Raw genomic sequence first — 24,495 nt, 5'->3', positions numbered from 1 at the left:
TCTAGCCGTGGTTGGCCGGGGAAAGTGGGTGTACATTTGTGTATGAGTATTGTAGGAGGCAGGGATGCAGGGTTGGGTGGTGAGGGATGGAATTCAGGGTGTGTTTAGTCAGTGGCTGGGAGATGGAGAACAGCTGGACAGTCTTTTCATGAGAAGCAGAAACCTGAGCAGGATTCGGGGGGTGAGAGTTGGGGGTTTCCTCAGTGAGGTGTGTTCTCCCCAGGGCCCACCTCTGGCCCTCTTAGCCCCACTACTTTCTCTAGGCCCTGCTCTTCACCTTCTCTTACGCACCTGCCCATTTTTCTGCAGCCTCCAATATCGATAATGTTGTCCTGGACGAAGATCGTTCTGGGGCTCGCCGCCTACAGAACCTCTGGAGGTCAGCAGGGAGGGGGAAAGTGGTGAAATTGGCTCCCACGGGGAGTTTTAGGGACGGGTCAGCCCATCTTTTCGCCTCAACCTTCCATTCATGTTTATCCCCCCCCCCCCCCCACGCACCCCAGGGACCAGCGAGAAGAAGAATTAGGCGAGTATTACATGAAGAAATACGCCAAGTCATCTGTGGGAGAGACGTAAGAGCATGGGATGGGGGTTTGGGGGACAGGAGAGGTGGTCCCCTGTGGGAAGGGTCAGGGGTCTGACAGAGCTTCACCTCTTCTTCCCAACTGCCCTTCTCTCTCTAGGGTATATGGAGGGTCTGATGAGCTCTCTGATGACATCACTCAGCAGCAGCTGCTCCCAGGAGTCAAGTAAGAGGGTGGGACAAGAGGGCTGAGGTGGAACTCCTGTACTGTACTTGGGTGATGTGCCCATACAGGTCATTGCCTAAAATAAATCAGGACACAGCCACATAGACAGTGGTGGATGAGAGGAGGAAGGAGGGAGGGCTGAGATGGCACCTTTCTCTCTCCTTCTTATGTATGGAAGAATGGAGAAAGGAGAGGGTGTGGAGCAAGAGGAAGGATGGGTGTGATTATTTGTATGCTTCATGATGAGGAGACAATTTCACTTAAGGGCTTTCTTTCCCTCTCCTACCTAGGGATCCAAATCTGTGGACTGTCAAATGTAAGGTGTGTGCTCTGGCGTCATGGCTTAGGGGAGACAGGGAAATGAGGGAGGTGGCTTTGTCTGGGAGAACTGTCCCATGTGTCTGTCCTGAATTTCCTTGGCCTGTCTGCCTTTCCATCCTCTCTTCTCTCTCTCCTCTGCCTCACTATCTCCCACCTTTGTCTTTCAGGCTGTTCATCCCTCTCACTCTGTATTTCTCCATCTCTCATGTTCCTCTCCTACTTTTTCTTGCCTGATGACTCTTACTGTTACCTCCTGTCCCCTTTCTCATGTCCTGCCCTCCAACTCATCTTGTCTCATAAGTCTGCCTCTCTTCCAGATTGGGGAGGAACGGGCCACAGCCATTTCCTTGATGCGCAAGTTCATTGCTTACCAGTTCACAGACACGGTACGTGTAGGCAGGCAGTTTTGGGGGCAGGGGGGCGGGGGGCAAGCCCAGAGGGAGGGAGAGTATAGATTCAAGGGTACCACTGCCTGTTAAGTGAGTTGCTTCAGCTAGAAAAAAAAACACTCCCTTTTGTGCCCTGTCTTCTCTCTTTCTGCATTTCTGGCTGGGTTCCCAAGCCCCTGTAGCCATTTGGAAGTCAGCCATTTAGCTTCCTGAGCTTTTTCTACCTGAGAGTGAGTTTTGCCTATTCACCAACCCTGTTGGGTAGCTGTCATCTCTTATTTGAGAGTCCTGCTGTGGGACAGTTTGACTAAGGGGGTCAGGGAACAGGCCTGTCTTGAGAATTCCTTCCTTTCACACAGTCATCAAACATTTGCTGAGCTTTTCCTCTGGGCTGGTCCTTCCATTGGGAGATGCTGAGGATACAGTGGTAACCATGCCAGAGCTGATCCCTGCCCTTTCAGGGCTCGCTTAGCACACAAAACATGAAGTAATGCCATCTGCATGCAAGGCAGCAAATGTTGCATTAAGGGCACAGATCTTTCTTCAGACTGCCAGGGTTTGAATCCTGTCCTTGCCACTTCCTATCTTTGTGACCTTGATCAAATCACTTTCCTTCTCTGGGCCCTGCTAGTGCCTCAGCATCATTGGGATTAAATAGCTGGGGACATGTCCACCTCTCAGCGGACTTGTCCAGCAGCTTGTGTTCAATAAATGTAGTTGTTGTCACAGGTATAATTCTCAGTTTTGGAACCAGGATAAACCTTATGAAGAATGTCCTCAAAATTTGTGAAACTTGGGGTTACTGTTAACTGCATATGGTGTAGTAACTTTCTTATTTAACATGCTTTGTTTTGGATAAGTGCATTGCTTTACCTGCCGAAGCAGTGGGTGTGCTTTAGTGAGGCTAAGTGGACAGTTGCAGGATTTGTAAATTATGATTTTAAGTGTGCACAAACCTCGACATTGTGCTCTGGGCAAAATTCTAGTGACCCTGTTTGAGTTATGACTCTGATTATTGTTTTTGTTTTTATTTTTATTGATTTCAGAGAGAGGAAGGGAGAGGGAGAGAGAAATAGAAACATCAGTGATGAGAGAGAATTATTGATTGGCTGCCTCCTGTATCACCCCTACTGGATTGAGCCTGCAACCCAGGCATGTGCCCTTTACCAGAATCAAACCCGGGACCCTTCAGTCTGTAGGCCGATGCTCTATCCACTGAGCCAAACCAGCTAGGACTGTTTTTGTTTTTAATGAGCAAAATAGTACACAGATACTATTAAAGCTCAGATCTTTCCATATCTGAGTCCCATCTTTCACGTAATTGTTGTTGGTTTGTATGTCTTTCCAGAACATTTTCTCTGCATGTTGAAAAATACGTCTTGCTTTTTTAAAAAACACAAAATGGTGTTTTATTGTACACATAATTCTGCAGCAAGCCTTTTGTCAGTGCCATAATCATCTTTTTTTTTTTAATATATTTTTATTGATTTTTTACAGAGAGGAAGGGAGAGAGATAGTCAGAAACATTGATGAGAGAGAAACATTGACCAGCTGCCTCCTGCACATCTCCCACTAGGGATGTGCCCGCAACCAAGGTACATGCCCTTGACCGGAATTGAACCTGGGACCTTTTAGTCTGCAGGCCGACATTCTATCCACTGAGCCAAACCGGTCTTGGCAGTGCCATAATCATCTTTCCATGCCCAGTAAATAGAAGGTTGTTCCTATTTTTCACTATCACAACTGATGCTGAAATAAATTAATTGTATGTTTTTTGTTGTTATGAATCCTCACTCAAGATATTCTTTCCACTGATTTCTAGAGGAAATGGAAAGGAGAGGGAGGGAGAGAAAGAAAGAGAGAAACATCACTTTGAGAGAGACATATTGATCGGTTGCCTCCCGCACACCCCCCAGCCGGGGCTGGGGATGGAACCTACAACTCATGCCCTTGACAGTAATTGAACCTGTGACCCCTTGGTTCTTGGGCCAACGTTCTAACCACTGACCCAAAATGGCCAGGGCTAATTGTGTGTTTTTTTAAAAATTGAGATGTAGCCTAGCTGGTGTGGCTCAGTGGTTGAGCATGAACAAAGAGGTCACCAGTTCAATTCCCTGTCAAATTGTGGGCTCTATCCCCAAAAGGGGCATATAGGAGGCAGCTGATTGATGTTTCTATCCCTCATCGATGTTTCCTCTCTCTCTAAAGTCAATAAAAACATATTTTTAAAAAATTGAGATATAATTTACATTCCATAAAAGTTGTGGTTATGGTGGATGATCCTTTTTATTTATTGCTGGATTTGGTGTTCTATTGTATTAAAGACTAGAGGCCCAGTGCACGAAATTTGTGCACGTGTACAGTCGCTAGGCCTGGCCTGGCGATCAGGGCTATCTTCCCCAGCTGCCCGCAGCTGGCCCTGCCCCCCCACTGCCATGCACCCTTGGTTTCCATTTGCCATTGGGTGATTGGTGCCTGATGGCCGGGGGAAGGAACTGAGAGGTCAGCTGTTTCTGCCCGCTCGCCGGCCCCACCCCCGCAGCGGGTGGCCATTAGGCGATCGGAGCCTGCTGGCCTGGGAAAGGGACCAAGAGGGGGTCAGTGTGCCTCATAGTGACTGGGCCAGTGGTCATTCTGGTCATTCTGCTGTTAGAGTAAATTTGCATATTACCCTTTTACTATATAGGATAGGCCTGGTGCATAGGTGGGGGCCTGCCCTGAAGGGGGCCCCCAATCAGGGTCGGGGTCCCTGCTGGGACGGGGCCTGCCTGGATGAAGGGCTGCTAGGGTTTGCAGGCTGGCCACGCCCCCGATGGGGTGGGGGGATCTTTGCTGGGGCATTTGTCCATGGTATTGCCTTGTTATTTCTTTCATTTCTGAATTTGTCATTTGAGCCTTCCCTTTTTTTCTTGGTCATTCTTATTAAATGTTTGTCAAAGCTTTTGATCTTTTCAAAGAAGCAACATTTGGTTGTAGGGGCTTCACTGCTGTTTTTCTTAAAATTTTAAAAAGTTGATTTGAGAGAGAGAAATATTAATTTGTTGTCGCCACTGGGGGGCGGGTCTGGCCTTGGTGAGGAGCCGTTGGGGGTTTGCAGGCCACCCATGCTCCCCATCGGGGTGGGGGGGGGGTGTCTTTGCTGGGGGAGGGGCTGTCCTGGGTGAGGTTGCCATGGGCAGTTTGCAGGCCGGCCATGCCCAGGTTTTGTCAGGAAGGATGTCCAAAAGACAACCAGTCTAATTAGCATGTTACCCTTTTATTAGTATAGAAGATTATTAGTGTAGATGTTTGCATTTATGTTCATAAGGGATATTGGGATACTGTAGTTTTTTTTATGATGATCTCAGGGTAATACTGAATCATAGGATGAATTGGGAAATGCTTCCTTCTCTTCTCAAAAGAGTGTCCTGAAGAATTGATGTTAATCATGAATTACCAGCGAAGCCATCTAGTTCTGGGCTTTTTGTGTTTATGTGGAAGGGTTTTTTAAAATATATTTTTATTGATTTCAGAGAGGAAGGGAGAGGGAGAGAGAGATAGAAACATCGATGAGAGAGGATTGTTGATTGGCTGCCTCCTACACGCCCGCCACTGGGGACTGAGCCCGCAACCTGGGCATATGCCCTTGACCTTGACTAGAATCAAACCTGGGACCCATCAGTCCGCAGGCCAACACTCTATTCACTGAGCCAAACTGGCTAGGGCAGGTTTTTTTTTTTTTTTTTTTTTTTATTAATTCAGTATCTTTGCTTCTTGCAGGCCTATTCAGATTTTCTATTTCTTTTTGAGTTAGTTTTGGTAGTTTGTCTTTCTGTGGAAAAACGTTCATTTCATTTAGGTTATCTAATTTGTTGGCAGGCAGTTGTCCATGGTATTGCCTTATTATTTCTTTCATTTCTGAATTTGTCATTTGAGCCTTCCCTTTTTTTCTTGGTCATTCTTGTTAAATGTTTGTCAAAGCTTTTGATCTTTTCAAAGAAGCAACATTTGGTTGTAGGGGCTTCACTGCTGTTTTTCTTAAAATTTTAAAAAGTTGATTTGAGAGAGAGAAATATTAATTTGTTGTCCCACTTATTCATTCATTGGCTGATTCTTATATCTGGGCTGACTGGGCATTGAACCCACAACCTAGGCATATTGGGATGACACTAACCAACTGAACTCCCCGACCAGGGCACTAATGTTTTTTTTTTAAATATATATATTTTTTATTGATTTTTTTTACAGAGAGGAAGGGAGAGGGATAGTTAGAAACATCGATGAGAGAGAAACATCGATCAGCTGCCTCCTGCACACTCTGTACTGGGGATGTGTCCGCAACTAAGGTACATGCCCTTGACTGGAATCGAACCTGGGACCTTTGAGTGCGCAGGTCGACGCTCTATCCACTGAGCCAAACTGGTTAGGGTGGCACTATTGTTTTTTTTTATTCTCTATTTCATTTGTTCCCATTCTAATCTTTTCTTTTTCCCCATTCTTTTTTTTAAAATAGGTTTATTTGCGTTACGCTTATTTATTTTTTACATTTTTTTATAGATTTCAGAGAGGAAGGGAGAAGGAGAGAGAGAGATAGAAACATCAACGATGAGAGAGAATTACCCATCAGCTACGCCCCCTGCATGACCCCCACTGGGGTTGGAGCCTGCAACCCAGGCATGTGCCCTTGACCAGAATTGAACCCAGGACTCTATAGTCCACCGGCCGATGCTCTATCCACTGAGCCAAACCAGCCAGTGCTGTTTCCCTTTTTTGAAGTTGGCATTTACAGCTGTTAACTTCTGAGCATGGTTGTCTTCACATTCTAGTAAGTTTTTAGTATGTATGTTTTGTTTCCAGTCTTATTTGTTTGCTATAATATACAATTGCAGTGAACATCCTTGTATTCATGTCATTGGGCCAACATGTTTCTGTTGGATACATTCCTGGAAGAGAGACTGCTTAGGTGACAGTTGTTATTAGCAGTTGTGTCTCACTGTTTCCTTCCGTGGGCTCGGCCTTGTAGCCCCTGCAGATTAAATCGGTAGTGGCACCAGAGCATGTGAAGGGCTACATCTACGTGGAGGCCTATAAGCAGACCCACGTGAAGCAGGCCATCGAGGGCGTGGGCAACCTGCGTCTTGGCTACTGGAACCAGCAGATGGTGCCCATCAAGGAGATGACAGATGTGCTCAAAGTGGTGAAGGAGGTGGCCAACCTGAAACCGAAATCCTGGGTCCGCCTCAAGCGAGGCATCTATAAGGATGACATCGCACAGGTGCCTCTGCATGGGGTTGGGTGGCCAAGGGGGTCAGGACTCATGTTCACACTTCTGCTCCTCTGTTGTCCCCTCCTCCTTTCCAGCCCCTTTCCTAGTGCAGAGAGCAGCACCCCACTCAGATTAGGTGAAGCAGAGCCTGGGTTTTGTCATGAGCACATGGGAAATGGAGGACAATTCTGTGTGTGATGAAAGCATGTTGAGTAAAGATCGGAAGGAGGTGAGGGAATGAGGCATGTGGCGTTATTGGGGAAGTGTTTTGTGACGTGAGATAGGACCATCTCTAGCTGAAGCAGAGTGGCAGGTCATGAGCTCAGGGAGGCCCATTGGAGTAAGATTTACTGGAGTAAGATGGGAGGGCTCTAAGGGACACAGCATGACTTTGATTTTAATAGGATTACTCAGGTGACCTTTTCTCAAGCAGGGGGGATGTTACCCCCAGGGGTTTTTTTGCAATGTACGGAGACATTTGTGGTTATTTTAACTGCAGAGTTGATTCTGGCATCTAGTGGATAGATGCCAGGAATTCTGCTAACATCCTACAATTCATGGAACAGCCCCCCCCCCCCACAATAAAGAATTACCTTTCAATAAATTTAATGTAAAAAATGAAAAAAAAATTTACCCTTGAATAGACTATATGGAACTACAGGAGCAGGGAGGCAGTGAGGAGACTAGTGATTCCATGGTGGAGGTGGCCATGATGGTGGTTCAGGAATAAGGTTAGAGTAGTAGAGGAGGGGAAAGAGGTCAGAGTGTTTGAAAGCAGAGCCGATAGGATTTGCGACAGATTGGATATGGAGGAAGAAAGGAGTTAAAAATGACTCCTAGGTGTGCCTGAGCAGAAGGAAGAATGGAATGGGAGGAGAGTGAGAGATGAGCAGGTTTGGGGGAAATCAGGAGGTGAGTTGTCATTGTGTTAGGTTTGAGGGACCTTTTAGCCATCTAAGTGGAGGTGTCAAGCAAGCATAGTCAATTTCAGAGTTGAGGGGAGACAGGCTGGAGAGAGAATTTGGGAGTTGTCAGGAATCTGGTTTCCCATCACCCTCTATCCCTATCCTTCCTGATATCTTTTTTTTCCTATGTCTAGGGTTAGGGAGGGAGGGCTGGGCCTTTCCTGATCACTCACCTGTTCTTCTCAGGTGGATTATGTGGAGCCCAGCCAGAACACCATCTCTCTGAAGATGATTCCACGCATTGACTATGACCGCATCAAGGCCCGCATGAGCTTGGTACCCTGGGGATGTGATGCCTCTGGGGGGGAGGGAATGCTTTATCCCAGCTGGTGGCCAAGCCCTCCTACCTCACCTTCCCACCCATGCCCCTTTTCTTCCACAGAAAGACTGGATTGCTAAAAGGAAGAAGTTTAAACGGCCTCCACAGAGGCTGTTTGATGCTGAGAAGATTAGGTGAGTGTCCTTGGGGACTGTCTGGGTTGGGTCCCCAGAGCTGTGGTGCAGAATGTGCCTTTGCAGTTTCCCTCACAGGGATGGACCCCTGACAGGTTTAGTTTGGGAGTGGTTAGCTGCGAGTATAGCCTCAGCCAAGTTACTTAACATCCTCATGCCTCAGTTTCCTCTGCTTACAAACATTGATAATAACAACCCCTGCTTCCTTGGATTGTAGGGAGAATGAATGAATTAATATGCATGTGTGCCCAGAGTATCACTTTGCATGTAGTAAGCATGATTAATGGTATCATATATTGAAGTGGGATTTATCGACATGCTAGGTTTTATAAAGTCTCTCTCCCTGATATCCTGGCAACCAAGATAAGGGTATAGAGCCCCTACCCCTCAGGGTGTCTTCCTCCCCCTCCTCCTCCCCAGATGGATGGAACTCAGAGCAGCTCAGGGATTCCAGCATTCCAGGCCTAGCAGGATTTCCAACAGGAAGGACAGGAGAGGAGCATATGGGAAAACAAGAGGTGCCAGTGACAGTTTCCCTCTGATCTTGTTCTGGAACTCATTGTGAATCAGGCAGACAGTTTTTCATCATCTACATTTTATTTATTTTATTTTTTATTTTTTTAAAATATATTTTATTGATTTTCTACAGAGAGGAAGGGAGAGGGATAGAGAATCAGAAGCATTGATGAGAGAGAAACATCGATCAGCTGCCTCCTGCACACCCCCCACTGGGGATGTGCCCACAACCAAGGCACATGCCCTTGACTGGAGTTGAACCTGGGACCCTTCAGTCCGCAGGCTGACGCTCTATCCACTGAGACAAACCGGTCAGGGCATCATCTACATTTTAGAATGTGCCTTTTCATCTGGATCCAAGGACCTGGCTAATATCTCCCATGAGTGAATTTGACACATTTACACCACTGGTCTCCACCCGACTGAACCTTCTTTTACTGTGTAGGAGAGAGCAAACCAGAGTGACCCCTCCCTGCCCCCCAGCGAGCTGAGGCAACAGTGCCCTGACATACCCAGCAGAGCGTGCTTGTTCCTCTCCCAAATGCACCATGTGAATGAACAGATGTTTGAGTGAATGGCAGGAGGAGCTCAGCCTGCTCTTCCATGCATTTCCCTTTTGGGGAATGGGAGAGGCTTTCCCTCTCCACTCCAGAAGCATGGAACAAGAACTAAGTCTCTCCCACCCCACATGCAGGGCCAGTGGAATTAAGGAACAGGCTTCACTGTCCCTCCCCCTGCATTTGAATCCTGACTCCGGCTCATTGCTGGGCCATGTGGTAGGCCTCTCCGAGCCTCATTTCCTCATTTCCCTGGAAAATGAAGAGCATATTACTGATGTCACAGGCTTTGGGGAGGAGTCAGTGAGATAATGTGTCCAGGCCAGGCACGGGCTGAGTGTTCCATGAATGTTAACTCTGAAATTTTGTCCAACTGGTATTTACTGTGTGTCTGTGATGTGCAGACACTTAGAGGGGAAAAAGTAGAAAAAAAGAGGAGTTCCTGCCCCTCTGGAGCTACCATTCTGGCTAGGTAGATTAATCAAACAGTAGTTCATCAGAGCATGAGGGGCTGTGGTGACAAACAGAGCAGGGAAGGGGCAGTGGAGTGCGGGAAGGTGGGGGCTGTGTGCCCCTCTCTGTGAGAGGTCACTCCAAGAGGGTATGTGTTGGGATGGCATGGGATGGTCATCTTGAAGTTTATTCCCTTGCCAGTGGAGGAGACAGGTACAGCAGGTTCTTTTTTTTAACCTTTATTGTTGAAAGTATTACATATGTCCCTTTTTAGCAGATTCTCTTCTTAACCTTCCCTTTCAATCTTCTCTCCCTCACAAAATCCCAGGTCCCTGGGAGGTGATGTTGCCTCTGATGGTGACTTCCTCATCTTCGAGGGGAACCGTTACAGCCGGAAGGGCTTTCTGTTTAAGAGCTTCGCCATGTCTGCTGTGGTGAGGGTCCCAGAGGGGGTCGTGCTAAATGGCAGTGGGGAGTGGGGAGGCCAAGCTTGCCCTCCTGCAGCCCAGGCCCTGGAGCAGTGGGTTATCAATTCTGTCCAGGTAACCCTCAAGTCGGAGTGTCTCTAGGGCAGGGGTGGGCAAACTTTTTGACTCGAGGGCCACAATGGCTTCTTAAACTGGACCGGAGGGCCGGAACAAAAGCATGGATGGAGTGTTTGTGTGAACTAATATAAATTCAAAGTAAACATCATTACATAAAAGGGTACGGTCTTTTTTTTCAATAGTTTTATTCATTTCAAACGGGCCGGATCCGGCCCACGGGCCGTAGTTGGCGCACGGCTGCTCTAGGGGAATAATTCCCACTGTCTTCAGCCCACTCAGCTGGTCTGTGACACTTAACGTCCTCTTCTTCCCCTTGTCTCTTGGGGCTCAGATCACAGAGGGTGTGAAGCCCACACTCTCTGAGCTGGAGAAGTTTGAGGACCAGCCGGAGGGCATTGACCTGGAGGTGGTGACTGAGAGCACAGGTATTTGCTTTTGTCTATAACTAAGGCCAAGGAGGAGCAGGTGGCTCATGGCGGGCAGCCCCCATGTCAGCCCCATGTCTACCCCTGCAGGGAAGGAAAGGGAGCATAACTTCCAACCTGGGGACAATGTGGAGGTATGTGAGGGTGAGCTCATCAACCTGCAGGGCAAGATTCTCAGTGTGGACGGCAACAAGATCACCATCATGCCCAAGCATGAGGACCTCAAGGTGGGTACCCTACTGTCCACATGTATATATTGGGATGAGGGCATGACATTGTAACCATGAGTAACCTGAGGTGGGTGCTGGGTTTAGTTTGCGTAGGAGTGTGTATGTATATGTGTGTCTATCTGTGAGTCCGAGGGCTTGTCTAGGCTAGCATGGTGGGTTTAGGGTGAGGCTGTCTCCAGGTGGGTCTGAGATAGTGTCGAGTCTGGTGTCATGTCTGGAGACAGGCTGGCTCTGTGGGATAAGCGTTGTCTAGGCTGATACCTGTCTGAGTTCAACTGTCTCTGGGTCAGTCTGAGGGTTGCCCCGCTGGCCTAAGGTAGTCTGGTGTGAGCCTGGAGTAGGTCTTAGCCAGGATCTTTTCAGGAACTTGAATGGATACTGAAGATGGGTGGGGCAGGCGATTTGTGGTGGTTTTACCTGCTCATTGTCCCCACACCCAATCCCCAGGACATGCTAGAGTTCCCGGCCCAGGAACTTAGGAAGTACTTCAAGATGGGGGATCATGTGAAGGTGATTGCTGGCCGATTCGAGGGTGATACAGGCCTCATTGTGCGAGTGGAGGAGAACTTTGTCATCCTCTTCTCTGACCTCACCATGCATGAGGTAGGTCAGAAGAGTGGGAGCTGGCTGGATATGCTCAGAAGAGAAGACCCAGGCAAGGCAGGCCAGCCACTTGGGCCCTGCTTCACTCCTCTCCCTCTCTTGGCAGCTGAAAGTGCTCCCCCGGGACCTGCAGCTCTGCTCAGAGACGGCATCAGGTGTAGATGTTGGGGGCCAACATGAATGGGGAGAGCTGGTACAGCTGGACCCTCAGACCGTGGGTGTCATCGTGCGACTGGAGCGGGAGACCTTCCAGGTGTGTGTGCTGCACTCATTGGCAGGACTTACTTTTAGGGGCTTCCTCTCTTTTCATCCTGGGAGGTGGCAGAGTATGGCAGTTAAGAGCCCAGACGGCTGTGTGTTGTAGACCAGCCTCTGTCACCCACGGCTGGTTATGTGAGATTAGGCAAGTGGCAAGTCCGTTACCCTTTCTGTGTTTCAGCTTCCCACCTGTAAAATGGAGACAGTGGCAGCATCTACTTAATTAGTTGTGCATGAATTTCTGAAGTCAGATATGCACCCTGGCATTCGGTGTTTGTTGAAGTAAGGGGTGTTGCAGGTACCCTCTTCCCCTTCACCCATCTTCATGGATGTGGAGCCACACAGCATAGTGCTTAGAACCCTGCACTCTGGGTTCACATCTCAGCTGTTACTTTGGTGCTATGTTACCCTGGGCTGCTGACTTGCCCTCTCTTGGCCTGAGGCACCCCCTGTGTAAGATGGGAATCATGACAGCATTCATTTCAGATTGAAGTTTTGAAGCTTCAGTAAAATCTTGTATGAAGAATTTAGCATGGGGCCTGCCTGGTACAGAATGACAGGTAAACATTAGCTATTATGTTAATACTAGAGGCCCGGTGCACAAAAATTTGTGCAGTAGAGGGGAGGGGTCCCTCAGCCTGGCCTGTACCTTCTCGCAGTCTGGGACCCCTCGGGGGATGTCCACCTGCTGGCTTAGGCCTGCTCCCTGGGGGAGTTGGGCCTAAGCTGGTAGTCAGACATCCCTCTGGCAGCCCAGGAGCCCTCGGCGGATGTTCACTTGCCAACGGGGACCAGGCCTAAGCTGCAGTCGGACATCCTTAGCGCTGCTGAGGGGTGGGAGAGGCTCCCGCCATCACTGCTGTGCTGGCAGCCATCAGCCTGGCTTGTGGCTGAGCAGAGCTCCCCCTGTGGGAGGGCATGGACCACCAGTGGGCAGGTCCTGCATTGAGCATCTGCCCCCTGGTGGTCAGTGTGTGTCATAGTGACCAGTCATTCCCAGTCTTACTGCTGTTAGGGTCAATTTGCATATTACCCTTTTATTATATACCTGGTGCGTGGGTGGGGGCTGGCTGGTTTGGCCTGAAGGGTGTGCCAGATCAGGGTGGGGGTCCCGCTGGGGTGCCTGGCCAGCCTAGGTGAGTGGCTGATGGCTTTTTGCAGGCTGGCCACACCCCCTTCAGGGTGGGGGTCCCTGCTGGGGTGCCTGGCCAGCCTGGGTGAGGGGCTGAGGGCTGTTTGCAGGTTGGTCAAGCCCCTCAGCAGGGAACCTCACCCCTTTAGGGTGTGGCCAGCCTTGGGGAGGGGCTGATGACTGTTTGCAGGCTGGCCACGGCCCCCAGCCACCCAAGCTCCCAGTGTAGGCTGGCTGGAAGCAGGTATCTAGGATTTATTTATCTTCTATAATTGAAACTTTGTTGCCTTTGGCAGAGGCCACAGCCGGCCAGGGCAGGCAGGAAGCTTGGCTTACTCCATTGCCGGGGCAACCAAGCTTCCTGCTTGCTCCAGCTCTGTGGCTGCCGGCCGCCATCTTGGTTGGGTTAATTTGCATATAGTTGCTCTGATGGGCTGGTGGGCGTGGCTTGGGGCATAGCAAAGGTAAGGTCAATTTGCATGTTTCTCTTTTAGATTAGATCTACTTTGCCCATCTCTCCAGTTCCCGGTGTTAAGTTAAGGGGGTGGAGTCTGATTGGGAACATTACTGGTTGACCCAGTACCAAGGGGCTGGCACTCTGACATTTTGGTTGACCCAGAGCCAGGGAACCGAGATATCCTGCAGTCTCCCACAAGGAAGGATCATACCACTGAAGGGAAGCCTTCCTCCAGGCCACCATTTCCACTTTTACCCCTCAGTATCCCCCCTCTCCCTCCATAGGTGCTTAATATGTATGGGAAGGTGGTGACTGTCAGGCACCAGGCTGTGACTCGGAAGAAGGACAACCGATTTGCCGTGGCCCTGGACTCAGAACAGAACAACATCCATGTAAAAGACATCGTAAAGGTCATTGATGGCCCCCACTCAGTAAGTATGAGCTCCTGCCCATCAGCTTCGTCTGAAAGAGTAGGGGCGGGAGACAGCCATGAGCGACTATTATTTTTTCTCCAGGGCCGGGAAGGTGAGATTCGCCATCTCTTCCGCAGCTTTGCCTTCCTGCATTGCAAAAAACTGGTGGAGAACGGGGGCATGTTTGTCTGCAAGACACGTCACCTGGTGCTGGCTGGGGGCTCGAAGGTAAGGTGGGCATGGTGCCACCTTGTGTAATGGGTATCTGGCTTGGCTCTCCAGCCTTCACTGACCCCAGGAGAGACAAAGAATGGACTTGTAGAGAATTAGAGGGGCAGATGTCAGTGTCAGGTCTTCAGCAAAGTGTGAAGAAAAAGGTTTATTGGGTGTCTGAGCTGTTTACCAAATCATTCATTCATTTGGTTTTATTGAGCACCTGTTTTTTGGTTTTTTTTTTTTTTTTTTTTTTTTTAAATATATTTTATTGATTTTTTTACAGAGAGGAAGGGAGAGAGATAGAGAGTTAGAAACATCAATGAGAGAGAAACATCGATCAGCTGCCTCCTGCACATCCCCCACTGGGGATGTGCCCGCAACCCAGGTACATGCCCTTGACCGGAATCGAACCTGGGACCCTTCAGTCCACAGGCCGACGCTCTATCCACTGAGCCAAACCGGTTTTGGCTATTGAGCACCTGTTAAGTGCCAGACGTAGTGGCTAAGAGGCAAACCTGTCCTCTTAGAGCTGTTACTTTGGAGGTGAACAGATAGATAAGTACATACATGGCACAACATGCAATATGGAGTGATGACAAGTACTAGGAAGAAAAATAAAACAGGAAAAGGAAAAAAAAAAAAAAAAAAAAAAACAGGAAAAGGAGATAATGGGGGGGGGGTGCTGCTTTATTTTTATTTTATTTTTAAATTTTATCTTCTTATATTTTAGAAATACACCTTTAAAAATTTTTTTTTACTTATTGATTTGAGAGAGAGAGAAACATATATTTGTTGTTCCACTTATTTATGTATTCATTAATATGTGTCCTGACCAGGGATCGAACCTGCAACTTTGGTGTATTGGGATGAAGCTCTAACCAATACACCAAGGCTCAAGATATACCTCACTTTTAAGATATCTCCTTAGTAAATGTGATAATTTTGTGTTTTGCCTGCTGACTTAACAGGGAAGGTTTTTGAAATGTAATCATTTTATTTATTACTGTGTTTTTAAAAAATACATTTTTATTGATTCAGAGAGGAAGGGGGGAGGGAGAGAGATATAGAAACATCAGTGATGAGAGAGAATCATTGATTGGCAGCCTCATGTGTGCCCCCCACAGGGCATGTGTGCCCTGAACAGGAATTAAACCAGACCTCCTGGTTCATGTGTCAACGCTCAACCCCTGAACCACACAGGGCCAGGTTTAATTCTGTGTTTTAAAGAAGGATTGGTTCAGACAGGGAGAGGATAGATCTGCTGGTTTATACTTTTCATTAATCTGGTTAGTGATACTATTCATTCATCTAATGCAGTGGTTCTCAACCTTCTGGCCCTTTAAATACAGTTCCTTATGTTGTGACCCAACCATAAAATTATTTTCGTTGCTACTTCATAACTGTAATGTTGCTACTGTTATGAATCGTAATGTAAATATCTGATATGCAGTATGGTCTTAGGCAGTGATGGTGAACCTATGACACGCGTATCAGAGGTGACACGCGAACTCATTTTTTTGGTTGATTTTTCTTTGTTAAATGGCATTTAAATATATAAAATAAATATCAAAATATAAGTCTCTGTTTTACTATGGTTGCAAATATCAAAAAATTTCTATATGTGACACGGCACCAGAGTTAAGTTAGGGTTTTTCAAAATGTTGACACGCCGAGCTCAAACGGTTCACCATCACTGGTCTTAGGCGACCCCTGTGAAAGGGTCGTTCGACCGCCAAAGGGGTTGCGACCCACACGTTGAGAACCGCTGATCTAATGGGAGGCTCTTAGGATTTCATTGAATAAGAGGTATAGCTAAATAACTCTTGTTTTAAGATGATCAAACATAGACATATTCAAATATAAGTATTTGATTTTGTTCCACAGTCTATATAGTTGATATTTGGGACTGCTATAGAACTTCTTACTGCAATAGTCTTTACTCTGGGTGTATGGCTGAGGTAACAGTACGAGTTTTGATGGTGCTATTAATAATGCCTGCTTCATTTCCTTTGACTCCATTACTCTAATTTGCTTTCGTTCTTTAAGTGAATTTTATCCTGGGTCAATATAATAATATACATTTAGAATACTATTTCGTTTAGGAATGTTGTAAAGTGATCCAAAATAGTTTGGGGGCAACATAATACCTATTTTAAATTTCAGAAAATCTGGTTACCAAAACTAGTTATCTAAAAGTATTTCATTTTTGCCCTGCTGGTGTGGCTTAGTGGTTGAGCATGGACCTATGAACCAGGAGGTCATGGTTCAGATTCCCAGGCAGGGCATATACCCAAGATGTGGTTGTGGGCTTGATCTCCAGTAGGGTCTGTGCAGGGGGCAGCCAATCAATGATTCTTTTCACTGATGTTTCTCTTCTCTCTCTCTCTCTCTCTCTCTCCCCCCTTCCACTCCCTCTCTCTCTCTCTCTCTCTCTCTCTCTCTCTCTCTCTCTCTCTCTCTCTCTCTCTCTCTCTCTCTCCCCCTCTCCCTCTCCCCCTCCCTCCCCCTCTTCCCTCCCTCTTTCCCTTCCTCTCTGAAATCAATAAAAAGAAATATTTAAAAAACAAACAAAAAACCTTAAGAAAAAACAAAAGTAGTTAATTTTGTTGCAGTTATCCTTGTCAATGGAACAGAGCATCCTTCCTTAGAGAGTTATATGTGCTGTTTAGGTTAACTTGCATATTTTCTGCTAGAGCTGTGTATATGCTGCCCCTGTGGGAGGCAGGAAAGGGAGGTGGACTACAAAGGAGAGGATTCTCTCTGCCAGAGGTGTGGATCACTTATTTTTTATTTATTCTTTTTTAAGTATATTTTTATTGATTTCAGAGAGGAAGGGAGAGGGATAGAGAGATAGAAACATCAATGATGAGAGAGAATCACTGATTGGCTGCCTCCTGCACGCTCCCTACTGGGGATCAAGCCCGCAACCAGGGCATGTGCCCTTGGCCAGAATCGAACCTGGGACCCTGACGCTCTATCCACTGAGCCAAACCAGCTAGGGCAAGGTGTGTTTATTTTAAAAGTAATACAAAATTTCATGATGGGATTTGAAATTTAAATTTATTCTGCTGCTCTAATCCATTAATAAATGAAAAGTGGTTCTGATTTTTTAAAAACCTGTAAGTTTTAAAGGCGAAATATTACTGGTAACATATACATTAATACATTGTTAACATGATATATTTCATTTTCATCTTACATTACTTTCTTGGTGTTTGTGAGAAACCCAAAGGAAGTTTATTGGCATTGAAGAGAAAAATGTCTAATAGGCATTTATAAATGAAAGTTTTCCTAGCTTTTTCTTAGTTTTTTTTTAACTACTATGGTCTATTAAGGATAGGAGATAGAGAATGATGGGGGCTGCTGCTTTAGATAGAGGAGGTTAAGGAAAGGCCTTAGGTTATATTTGAGCAGATCCTGAATATATTTATGGAGAGCCACATGAATATCTCAGGGACAAAGCAAGTGCAAAGGCCCTGAGGTGGTATTTGCAGGAAGGTTCTGTAGAACCAGGTATCAGAAAGAAAATCAGGCCTGGGATCTGGGTAGCTGGGACTAGGAGGTGGTTTCCTTTGGGCCCTGTCAGTGGGATGATGAAGTCCGTGGCATGCAGTTTTTGTGTCACTAGGGGTTTAAATTCCTGACTGGTCCTTGACTAGGGCCTCTTGATTAACAGGCCCACGATGGCATAGGAGTGTGGCAGTTTCCCCAGAGGGAAATTGAGGCATTGTCACCAGGAGGAGGTAGGGATGGCGGCTGGAAGGTTCAAGTAGGAACTGTTCTCAAATGCAGGCAGGCAGTTTGGCAAGGGGGCTGGGAGTCTGTCACACAGACCCTGCCTGTCAGTTCACTTCTTGTTCCTCCTCTAGCCACGAGATGTGACCAACTTCACCTTGGGTGGCTTTGCCCCAATGAGTCCCCGGATCAGCAGCCCCATGCACCCCAGTGCTGGAGGTGAGGGGGAGTCAGGATGGGGCTGTGTCTGGGGATTGTGGAGGGAGGTTCAGCTCTTAGTCACTGAGTGCCTGCTCTGGGCTGGCTCAGTCAGATGGGGCTCACAGGCTACTGGAGACCAGGCCTCACCCCATAGTGACAGCCCAGGGTGGTCAGGGCTGTGATGGGAACCCCAGAGAAGGCTTCTAACCCAACGGGGGAGGAGAGTCAAACTGAAGAGAGGGTTTGTGGGTACCCTAGCTGTGGCACAGAATGTGAGGCGAGGGCATGGTAATGTTCTTTTCCCTTCCCAGGTCAGCGTGGTGGCTTTGGTAGCCCAGGTGGCAGCAGTGGTGGCATGAGCAGGGGCCGGGGGCGAAGAGACAATGAGCTCATCGGCCAGACTGTGCGCATCTCCCAGGGGCCATATAAAGGTGATCTTCGAAGGCCATGTGGAGGCCTGGGGAGGGGGCATGGTGAAGGAGAGCCCCACCCAGTCTGACCTACTCTCCACCAGGCTACATTGGTGTGGTGAAGGATGCCACAGAGTCTACAGCCCGAGTGGAGCTGCATTCTACCTGCCAGACCATCTCTGTAGACCGTCAGCGGCTCACCACAGTGTACGGGCTTGGACGGAGTAGGGAAGGGCTGGGAGTGGGTTATCACGTGCTGAGAAGGCCTACTCATCCCATTAGTTGTCTCTGTGCACAGGGGCTCACGGCGCCCGGGTGGCATGAACTCAACCTATGGGCGGACGCCCATGTATGGCTCCCAGACACCCATGTATGGTTCTGGCTCCCGCACACCCATGTATGGTTCTCAGACACCTCTTCAGGATGGTGAGTGCCCCCCAGGGGACAGGGAGGAGGGGTGATATGGGGGGAACTGGAGATAGGACAGAGCTGAAGGACACATACATCCCTCCTATTATAGGCAGCCGTACTCCGCATTATGGCTCGCAGACACCCCTGCATGATGGCAGCCGTACTCCTGCCCAGAGTGGGGCCTGGGACCCCAACAACCCTAACACGCCATCACGGTGAGGACCAGTTGCTGAGGGCACAAGGTTTTCTGAGCTACTGGGAGTGTGTGCCATGTGTGAGTTATGCTGGGTGTCTGGGGAGTAGAGGCGTCTGTATAGCTCACCCTGAATTCTCTGCTTCCAGCCCCAGCTGGTCTGTGAAGGAGTAGGCATGGCTGTGGCAAAATAATCTTTCCGACCCAATAGTAGCACATGTTAAAACCTGGGTTTGGAGACAGTGTGTGTGATTTTGGTCATGTGACAGGTTGTGTGACTCTGGGCAACCTAATCTCTGACTCCAGTCTCCTCAGCTATGAAATGGAGGCCTCCAGATGAGGCTGTTGTGAGGGTGAAGTTGCTTCAGTTTGTCTGGTTACAGTGCTGTTCTGGAAGCATTTGCTACATTGTTATGATCACCATTTTAAACTGACTTCTTTCTCCAACAGGGCTGAGGAAGAATATGAGTATGCCTTTGACGACGAGCCTACTCCATCCCCACAGGCCTATGGGGGTACACCCAATCCCCAAACACCTGGCTACCCAGACCCCTCATCTCCGCAGGTTAACCCGCAGTACAACCCACAGACGCCAGGCACACCAGCCATGTGAGTCCACTGGGGTAGCCCTAATTAACCCCTGCCCAAACTCTCCCCAGTGCCATCACTTCCTCTTCCCTGGCCCCAACAAATGGCCCCTTTGCTCCTTGTCTCTGCAGGTACAACACAGACCAGTTTTCCCCCTATGCTGCCCCCTCTCCACAAGGCTCCTACCAGCCCAGCCCTAGTCCCCAGAGCTACCACCAGGTGGCACCAAGCCCAGCTGGCTACCAGAACACCCACTCTCCGGCCAGCTACCACCCCACACCCTCGCCCATGGCCTATCAGGTGCTGGTTAGCTGGCATGTTCCTTGAGGGTGGTGGCCTAGGGTGGGTCTCAGTCCTTTAAGGACAACCAGCTCAGATGACCTATTCCCAACAGTACTGCCCCTCTTTCCCCTACAGGCCAGCCCCAGTCCAAGCCCTGTTGGCTATAGTCCGATGACACCTGGAGCCCCCTCCCCTGGTGGCTACAACCCACATACACCAGGCTCAGGCATTGAGCAGAACTCTAGTGATTGGGTAACCACTGACATCCAGGTGAAAGTGCGGGACACCTATCTGGATACGCAAGTGGTGGGGCAGACGGGGGTCATCCGCAGTGTCATGGTAAGTGGGGCCCAGGCCGGCATCCTCTCCTTTGGATGTTCCATAAAGCCTGTTGTGTTTATGACTGGGGTTCCCGCTGCCTGGAATAATTGACACCCATGAGTATGGCTACTTTGTGATATACTCTTCTGAGATCATTTCAAGTAACATGGACTGAATGCTCCGTTGTGCCAGGCTTCACCCACAGCCCTAGGCACCCACAGCCCCTGGGCTCTCCCTGCTCCAGCACTACTGGCCTCTGCATTTTTTAGTCACTGAGTTCCCTCTAGACCAGTGATGGCGAACCTTTTGAGCTCAGCGTGTCAGCATTTTGAGAAACCCTAACTTAACTCTGGTGCCGTGTCACATATAGAAATTTTTTGATATTTACAACCATAGTAAAACAAAGATTTATATTTTTGATATTTATTTTATATATTTAAATGCCATTTAACAAAGAAAAATCAACCAAAAAAATGAGTGTGCGTATCACCTCTGACACGCGTGTCATAGGTTTGCCATCACTGCTCTAGCCTCAGGACCTTTGCTCATCACTTTCTTCTGTCTAGAACTCTCTTCCTTTCATTCTTTGTCTAATTAACTTCTACTTCAGGAAAGCACCTAGGCTATTTTAGGTCTATATCTTATAGGTCCACATAATTCTTTCTCATGGACCTCTGCCTAAAAGCTTAAAGTTTGCCCTGGTGATTCTTCAATTACTAATCCTGTGTTTTATTACTAAGTAGTCCCAGTTCTTAGATGAAGAACTGGCACCTTGTTTGGCTCTGCCCTCACAGATTTCATATTCTAGTGGGACATGTTATCAGACATGCCCCTGTCACTGCCCTAGTGTCCAGAGCTGGAATATGGAAGCCCAGAGGGCAAGGGGAGCTATGCAAACTCAGAGAAGGCACCTTACCTACTTGGAGGGGGTCAAGGAGGGCTTCCTGGAGGAGACATCTGCACTGAGACCTGAAGAATGCATAGGAATAAGTGGCTGGAGAAGGGGTTAAGTATTTTTCAGACAGAGAGGACTCACAAAAGCCTAGAGGTGAGGGAAGGCCTGGCACATTTTGGGGAGTTGAAGTATGTTCATCACGTCTGGAACATAAAGAACCAAGTTGGAAGGTGATGAAGCCAGAGAAATGGCTGGGGCCAGGTCATGTGTCAGCCTGGGGAATGTGGACTGTGTGCTGAGGACATGGAGGTCATGGAAGAATCTAAGCAGGGATCAGATATGTTGTTTGGGATTCATTCACTATGTTGCTCTATCAAGGATAGATTATGGCCAAAACCGGTTTGGCTCAGTGGATAGAGCGTCGGCCTGCGGACTGAAAGGTCCCAGGTTCGATTCCGGTCAAGGGCATGTACCGGGGTTACGGGCATATCCCCAGTAGGAGATGTGCAAGAGGCAGCTGATCGATGTTTCTCTCTCATCGATGTTTCTAACTCTCTGTCTCTCTCCCTTCCTCTCTGTAAAAAATCAATAAAATATATTAAAAAAAAAAAAAAAAAAAGGGGGTAGATTATGGGTGGTGAGCCTGGGGCTGGAAGCTGGGGGAAGGTCACAACAGGGCCTGCGGAAGAGGGGGGTAGGAGGAGAGAGTCGGGGAACACGCTCAGGAGGCTGAATGGACAGGCCTCAGAGCTGGGGGCTGTCAGTGAAGGAGCCAAGACAAGGTTCAGAGTCTGGCTGGGGACTGAGGGATTGTAGGGCCATCCCTGAGAGGGGGCCCAGGAGGAACAAGTGTATGGAAAAATCTGAAGACATTTTAGGACATGAAGAGTTAAATGCCTGAGAATCGGTGTCCCTTTTGGCCTAAGGTGGCTTCATTCTGGTGTTTGCCTTGCTGATCTGGTCACCCTGCCTCCCACATACCACAGACTCTAGGCCTTGGAACCTGGTCCAGCTGTGGCCTTTCCTGCCTGTGTCACCTTGGAAAAGTGACTTCTTAGAATGAGCACTGAGCCTGAGTCCCCTGCCTGTGAGCATCAGTCCTATGTTGGGAGCAGGTCAGGCTAACCAGGCTGTCCCCACCCTCAGGGAGGCATGTGTTCTGTGTACCTGAAAGACAGTGAGAAGGTTGTCAGCATCTCCAGTGAGCACCTGGAGCCCATCACCCCCACCAAGAACAATAAGGTAAGGAAGGGCATGGCTGTGGGCACTGGGCTTCGGGCACTGGGCTGTGGACATGGACCTGACACCATGCCCCTCTCCAGGTGAAGGTCATCCTGGGCGAGGATCGGGAAGCCACAGGGGTCCTGCTGAGCATCGATGGTGAGGATGGCATCGTACACATGGATCTCGATGAACAGTTCAAGATCCTCAACCTCCGCTTCCTGGGGAAGCTCCTGGAGGCTTGAGGCAGGCCGGCCTGGTGAACTTTGGCAGACATCTGGCAGATAGAGGGTGTCCCTTCTTCCTTCCCTAGTTCTTGGTTCAGACATAGGATCCAGGCATGGAGCAGACCCTAGCCTGTTTGTTCAGTATTCTTTGTTTTTCTTTCAGGATTCCTATCTTTCTCCTTGATGTTTATGGGAATCAGAGTAGAGTCTGGGGGAGGGTCCCCATCCTGTATCCCCCCTTTCTCAGCTTGCTTTTATGTTAGGGTCTTTCAATAAAAAGCTGCCAAAAGTCCTGCGTGTGTATGTGTGTGCTAATGTAAAAATCAAACCTGTAAAGAATTTTTGTGAGTTTATTTGAGCCACAGTGTTGACATTTGCCGGAAAGCAGAATCTCAATAGATTGGGATAATGCTCTGGAGAATGGCAGTTCTTCACCTTGTTTTATACATTACTATAGGCCCAGTGCACGAAAATTTGTGCACTCAAGGGGGGTCCCTCAACCCGGCCTGCACCCTCTCACACCACGGGGGATGTCCACCTGCTGGCTTAGGCCCGCTCCCTGGGGGAATGGGCCTAAGCTGGCAGTCAGACATCCCTCTGGCAGCCTGGGAGCCCTCATCCTTAGCGCTGCAGAGGAGGCAGGAGAGGCTTCTGCCACTGTCACTGCGATGGCCAGCCATGAGCCAGCTTCTGGCTGAGCGGCGCTCCCCCTTTGGAAGCGCACTGACCATCAGGAGGCAGCTCCTGCATTGAGTGTCCGCCTCCTGGTGGTCAGTGCGTGTCATAGCGACCAGTCATTCTGCTGTTAGTGTCAATTTGCATATTACCCTTTTATTATATAGGACTAGAGGCCTGGTGCACAAAAATTTGTGCACGGGGGTAGGGGGTGTCCCTCAGCCTGGCCTGTGCCCTCTCGCAGTCTGGAACCCCTCGGGGGATGACCACCTGCAGGTTTAGTCCTGCTCCCCGGGGGATCAGGCCTAAGCTGGCAATCAGACATCCCTCTGGCAGCCCAGGAGCCCTCGGGGGATGTCCATTTGCCAGTGGAGAGCAGGCCTAAGCTGCAGTCTGACATCCTTAGTGCTGCTGAGGAGGCGGGAGAGGCTCCCACCACCACCGCTGTACTGGCAGCTGGCAGCCTGGCTTGTGGCTGAGCAGAGCTCCCCCAGTCATTCCCAGTCTTTCTGCTGTTAGGGTCAGTTTGCATATTACCCTTTTATTATATAGGATAGAGGCCTGATGCATGGGTGGGGGCCAGCTGGTTTGCCCTTCAGGGTGGGGGTCCCCACTGGGGTGCTTGGCCAGCCTGGGTGAGGGGCTGATGGCTATTTTCAGGCTGGCCCCACCACCTTTAGGGTGGGGGGTCCCCACTGGGGTGCCTGGCCAGTCTGGGTGAAGGGCTGAGGGCCGTATTCAGGCTGGCCAAGCCTCCCCAGCGACAGAAGCTCCCAGCCTCTCCTTTTTTTTTTTTTTTTTTCTGGGATTTATTTACCTTATATAATTGAAAGTTTGTAGCCTGGAGTGGAGCTCAGAGCTGGCTCAGGGCTTGGCTTCCTCCATTGCCAGGGGCAATCCAAGGCTCCAGCTCCATGGCCACGGCCTGCTGAAAGCAGGTATCTGGGGTTTATTTACCTTCTATAATTGAAACTTTGTTGCCTGAGTGGAGCTCAGAGCTGGCCAAGGTGGGTGGGAGGGTAAGCCTTCTGTGCTCCAGCTCCGTGGCCACGGCCAGCTGAAAGCACGTATCTGGGATTATTTACCTTCTATAATTGAAACTTTGTTGCTTTGAGTGTAGCTTAGAGCCGGCCGCGGCAGGCGGGGAACCTTGGCTTCCTCCATCACTGGAGCAAGCAAGCCTCCTGCTCGTTCCAGCTTCCATCTTTGTTGGCAGTTAATTTGCATTATCTCACTGATTAGCCAATGGGAGGTGTAGCGAAGGTATGGTCAATTACCATGTTTGTCTATTATTAGGTAAGATAATCAAAGGAGATGTAAGTGGGTTACATGAAATCCATTGGTGCCAGAGGCGGGAGAAAGCAAAGAGGTGGGGGTGGGGGGGAGACCCTCTGGGGATTGGATAAAAA

The 24,495-nt window shown here is 48.8% G+C and overlaps 1 protein-coding gene across 7 annotated transcripts in view; it reads left to right on the top strand.

The window, feature by feature from the left end:
• The window catches only part of SUPT5H (SPT5 homolog, DSIF elongation factor subunit), a 36,520-nt gene extending 13,817 nt beyond the window's left edge, over positions 1 to 22,703 (top strand). For all 7 annotated transcript variants that reach the window (XM_036345774.1, XM_036345771.1, XM_036345773.1 and 4 more), the window contains 25 exons: positions 310 to 379; positions 504 to 572; positions 684 to 749; positions 1,040 to 1,070; positions 1,388 to 1,456; positions 6,462 to 6,713; positions 7,856 to 7,945; positions 8,052 to 8,122; positions 9,977 to 10,082; positions 10,525 to 10,618; positions 10,709 to 10,845; positions 11,296 to 11,451; positions 11,558 to 11,704; positions 13,583 to 13,729; positions 13,814 to 13,939; positions 17,797 to 17,881; positions 18,175 to 18,294; positions 18,378 to 18,480; positions 18,572 to 18,699; positions 18,794 to 18,899; positions 19,328 to 19,486; positions 19,597 to 19,765; positions 19,883 to 20,086; positions 22,110 to 22,205; positions 22,286 to 22,703. In XM_036345774.1, the coding sequence (XP_036201667.1) occupies positions 310 to 379; positions 504 to 572; positions 684 to 749; positions 1,040 to 1,070; positions 1,388 to 1,456; positions 6,462 to 6,713; positions 7,856 to 7,945; positions 8,052 to 8,122; positions 9,977 to 10,082; positions 10,525 to 10,618; positions 10,709 to 10,845; positions 11,296 to 11,451; positions 11,558 to 11,704; positions 13,583 to 13,729; positions 13,814 to 13,939; positions 17,797 to 17,881; positions 18,175 to 18,294; positions 18,378 to 18,480; positions 18,572 to 18,699; positions 18,794 to 18,899; positions 19,328 to 19,486; positions 19,597 to 19,765; positions 19,883 to 20,086; positions 22,110 to 22,205; positions 22,286 to 22,429 (2,945 nt within the window). In that variant the 3' untranslated portion in view covers positions 22,430 to 22,703. The remainder of the gene's footprint in view (positions 1 to 309; positions 380 to 503; positions 573 to 683; positions 750 to 1,039; positions 1,071 to 1,387; positions 1,457 to 6,461; positions 6,714 to 7,855; positions 7,946 to 8,051; positions 8,123 to 9,976; positions 10,083 to 10,524; positions 10,619 to 10,708; positions 10,846 to 11,295; positions 11,452 to 11,557; positions 11,705 to 13,582; positions 13,730 to 13,813; positions 13,940 to 17,796; positions 17,882 to 18,174; positions 18,295 to 18,377; positions 18,481 to 18,571; positions 18,700 to 18,793; positions 18,900 to 19,327; positions 19,487 to 19,596; positions 19,766 to 19,882; positions 20,087 to 22,109; positions 22,206 to 22,285) is intronic.
• Positions 22,704 to 24,495: the final 1,792 nt, after the last annotated feature.

This window comes from Myotis myotis, unplaced genomic scaffold, assembly GCF_014108235.1.
Source record: "Myotis myotis isolate mMyoMyo1 unplaced genomic scaffold, mMyoMyo1.p scaffold_m19_p_19, whole genome shotgun sequence".
Classification (NCBI taxonomy): Eukaryota; Metazoa; Chordata; class Mammalia; order Chiroptera; family Vespertilionidae; genus Myotis; species Myotis myotis.
The sequence above is the reverse complement of the archived record's forward strand: the minus strand, read 5'-3'. Positions and strand labels throughout refer to the sequence as shown.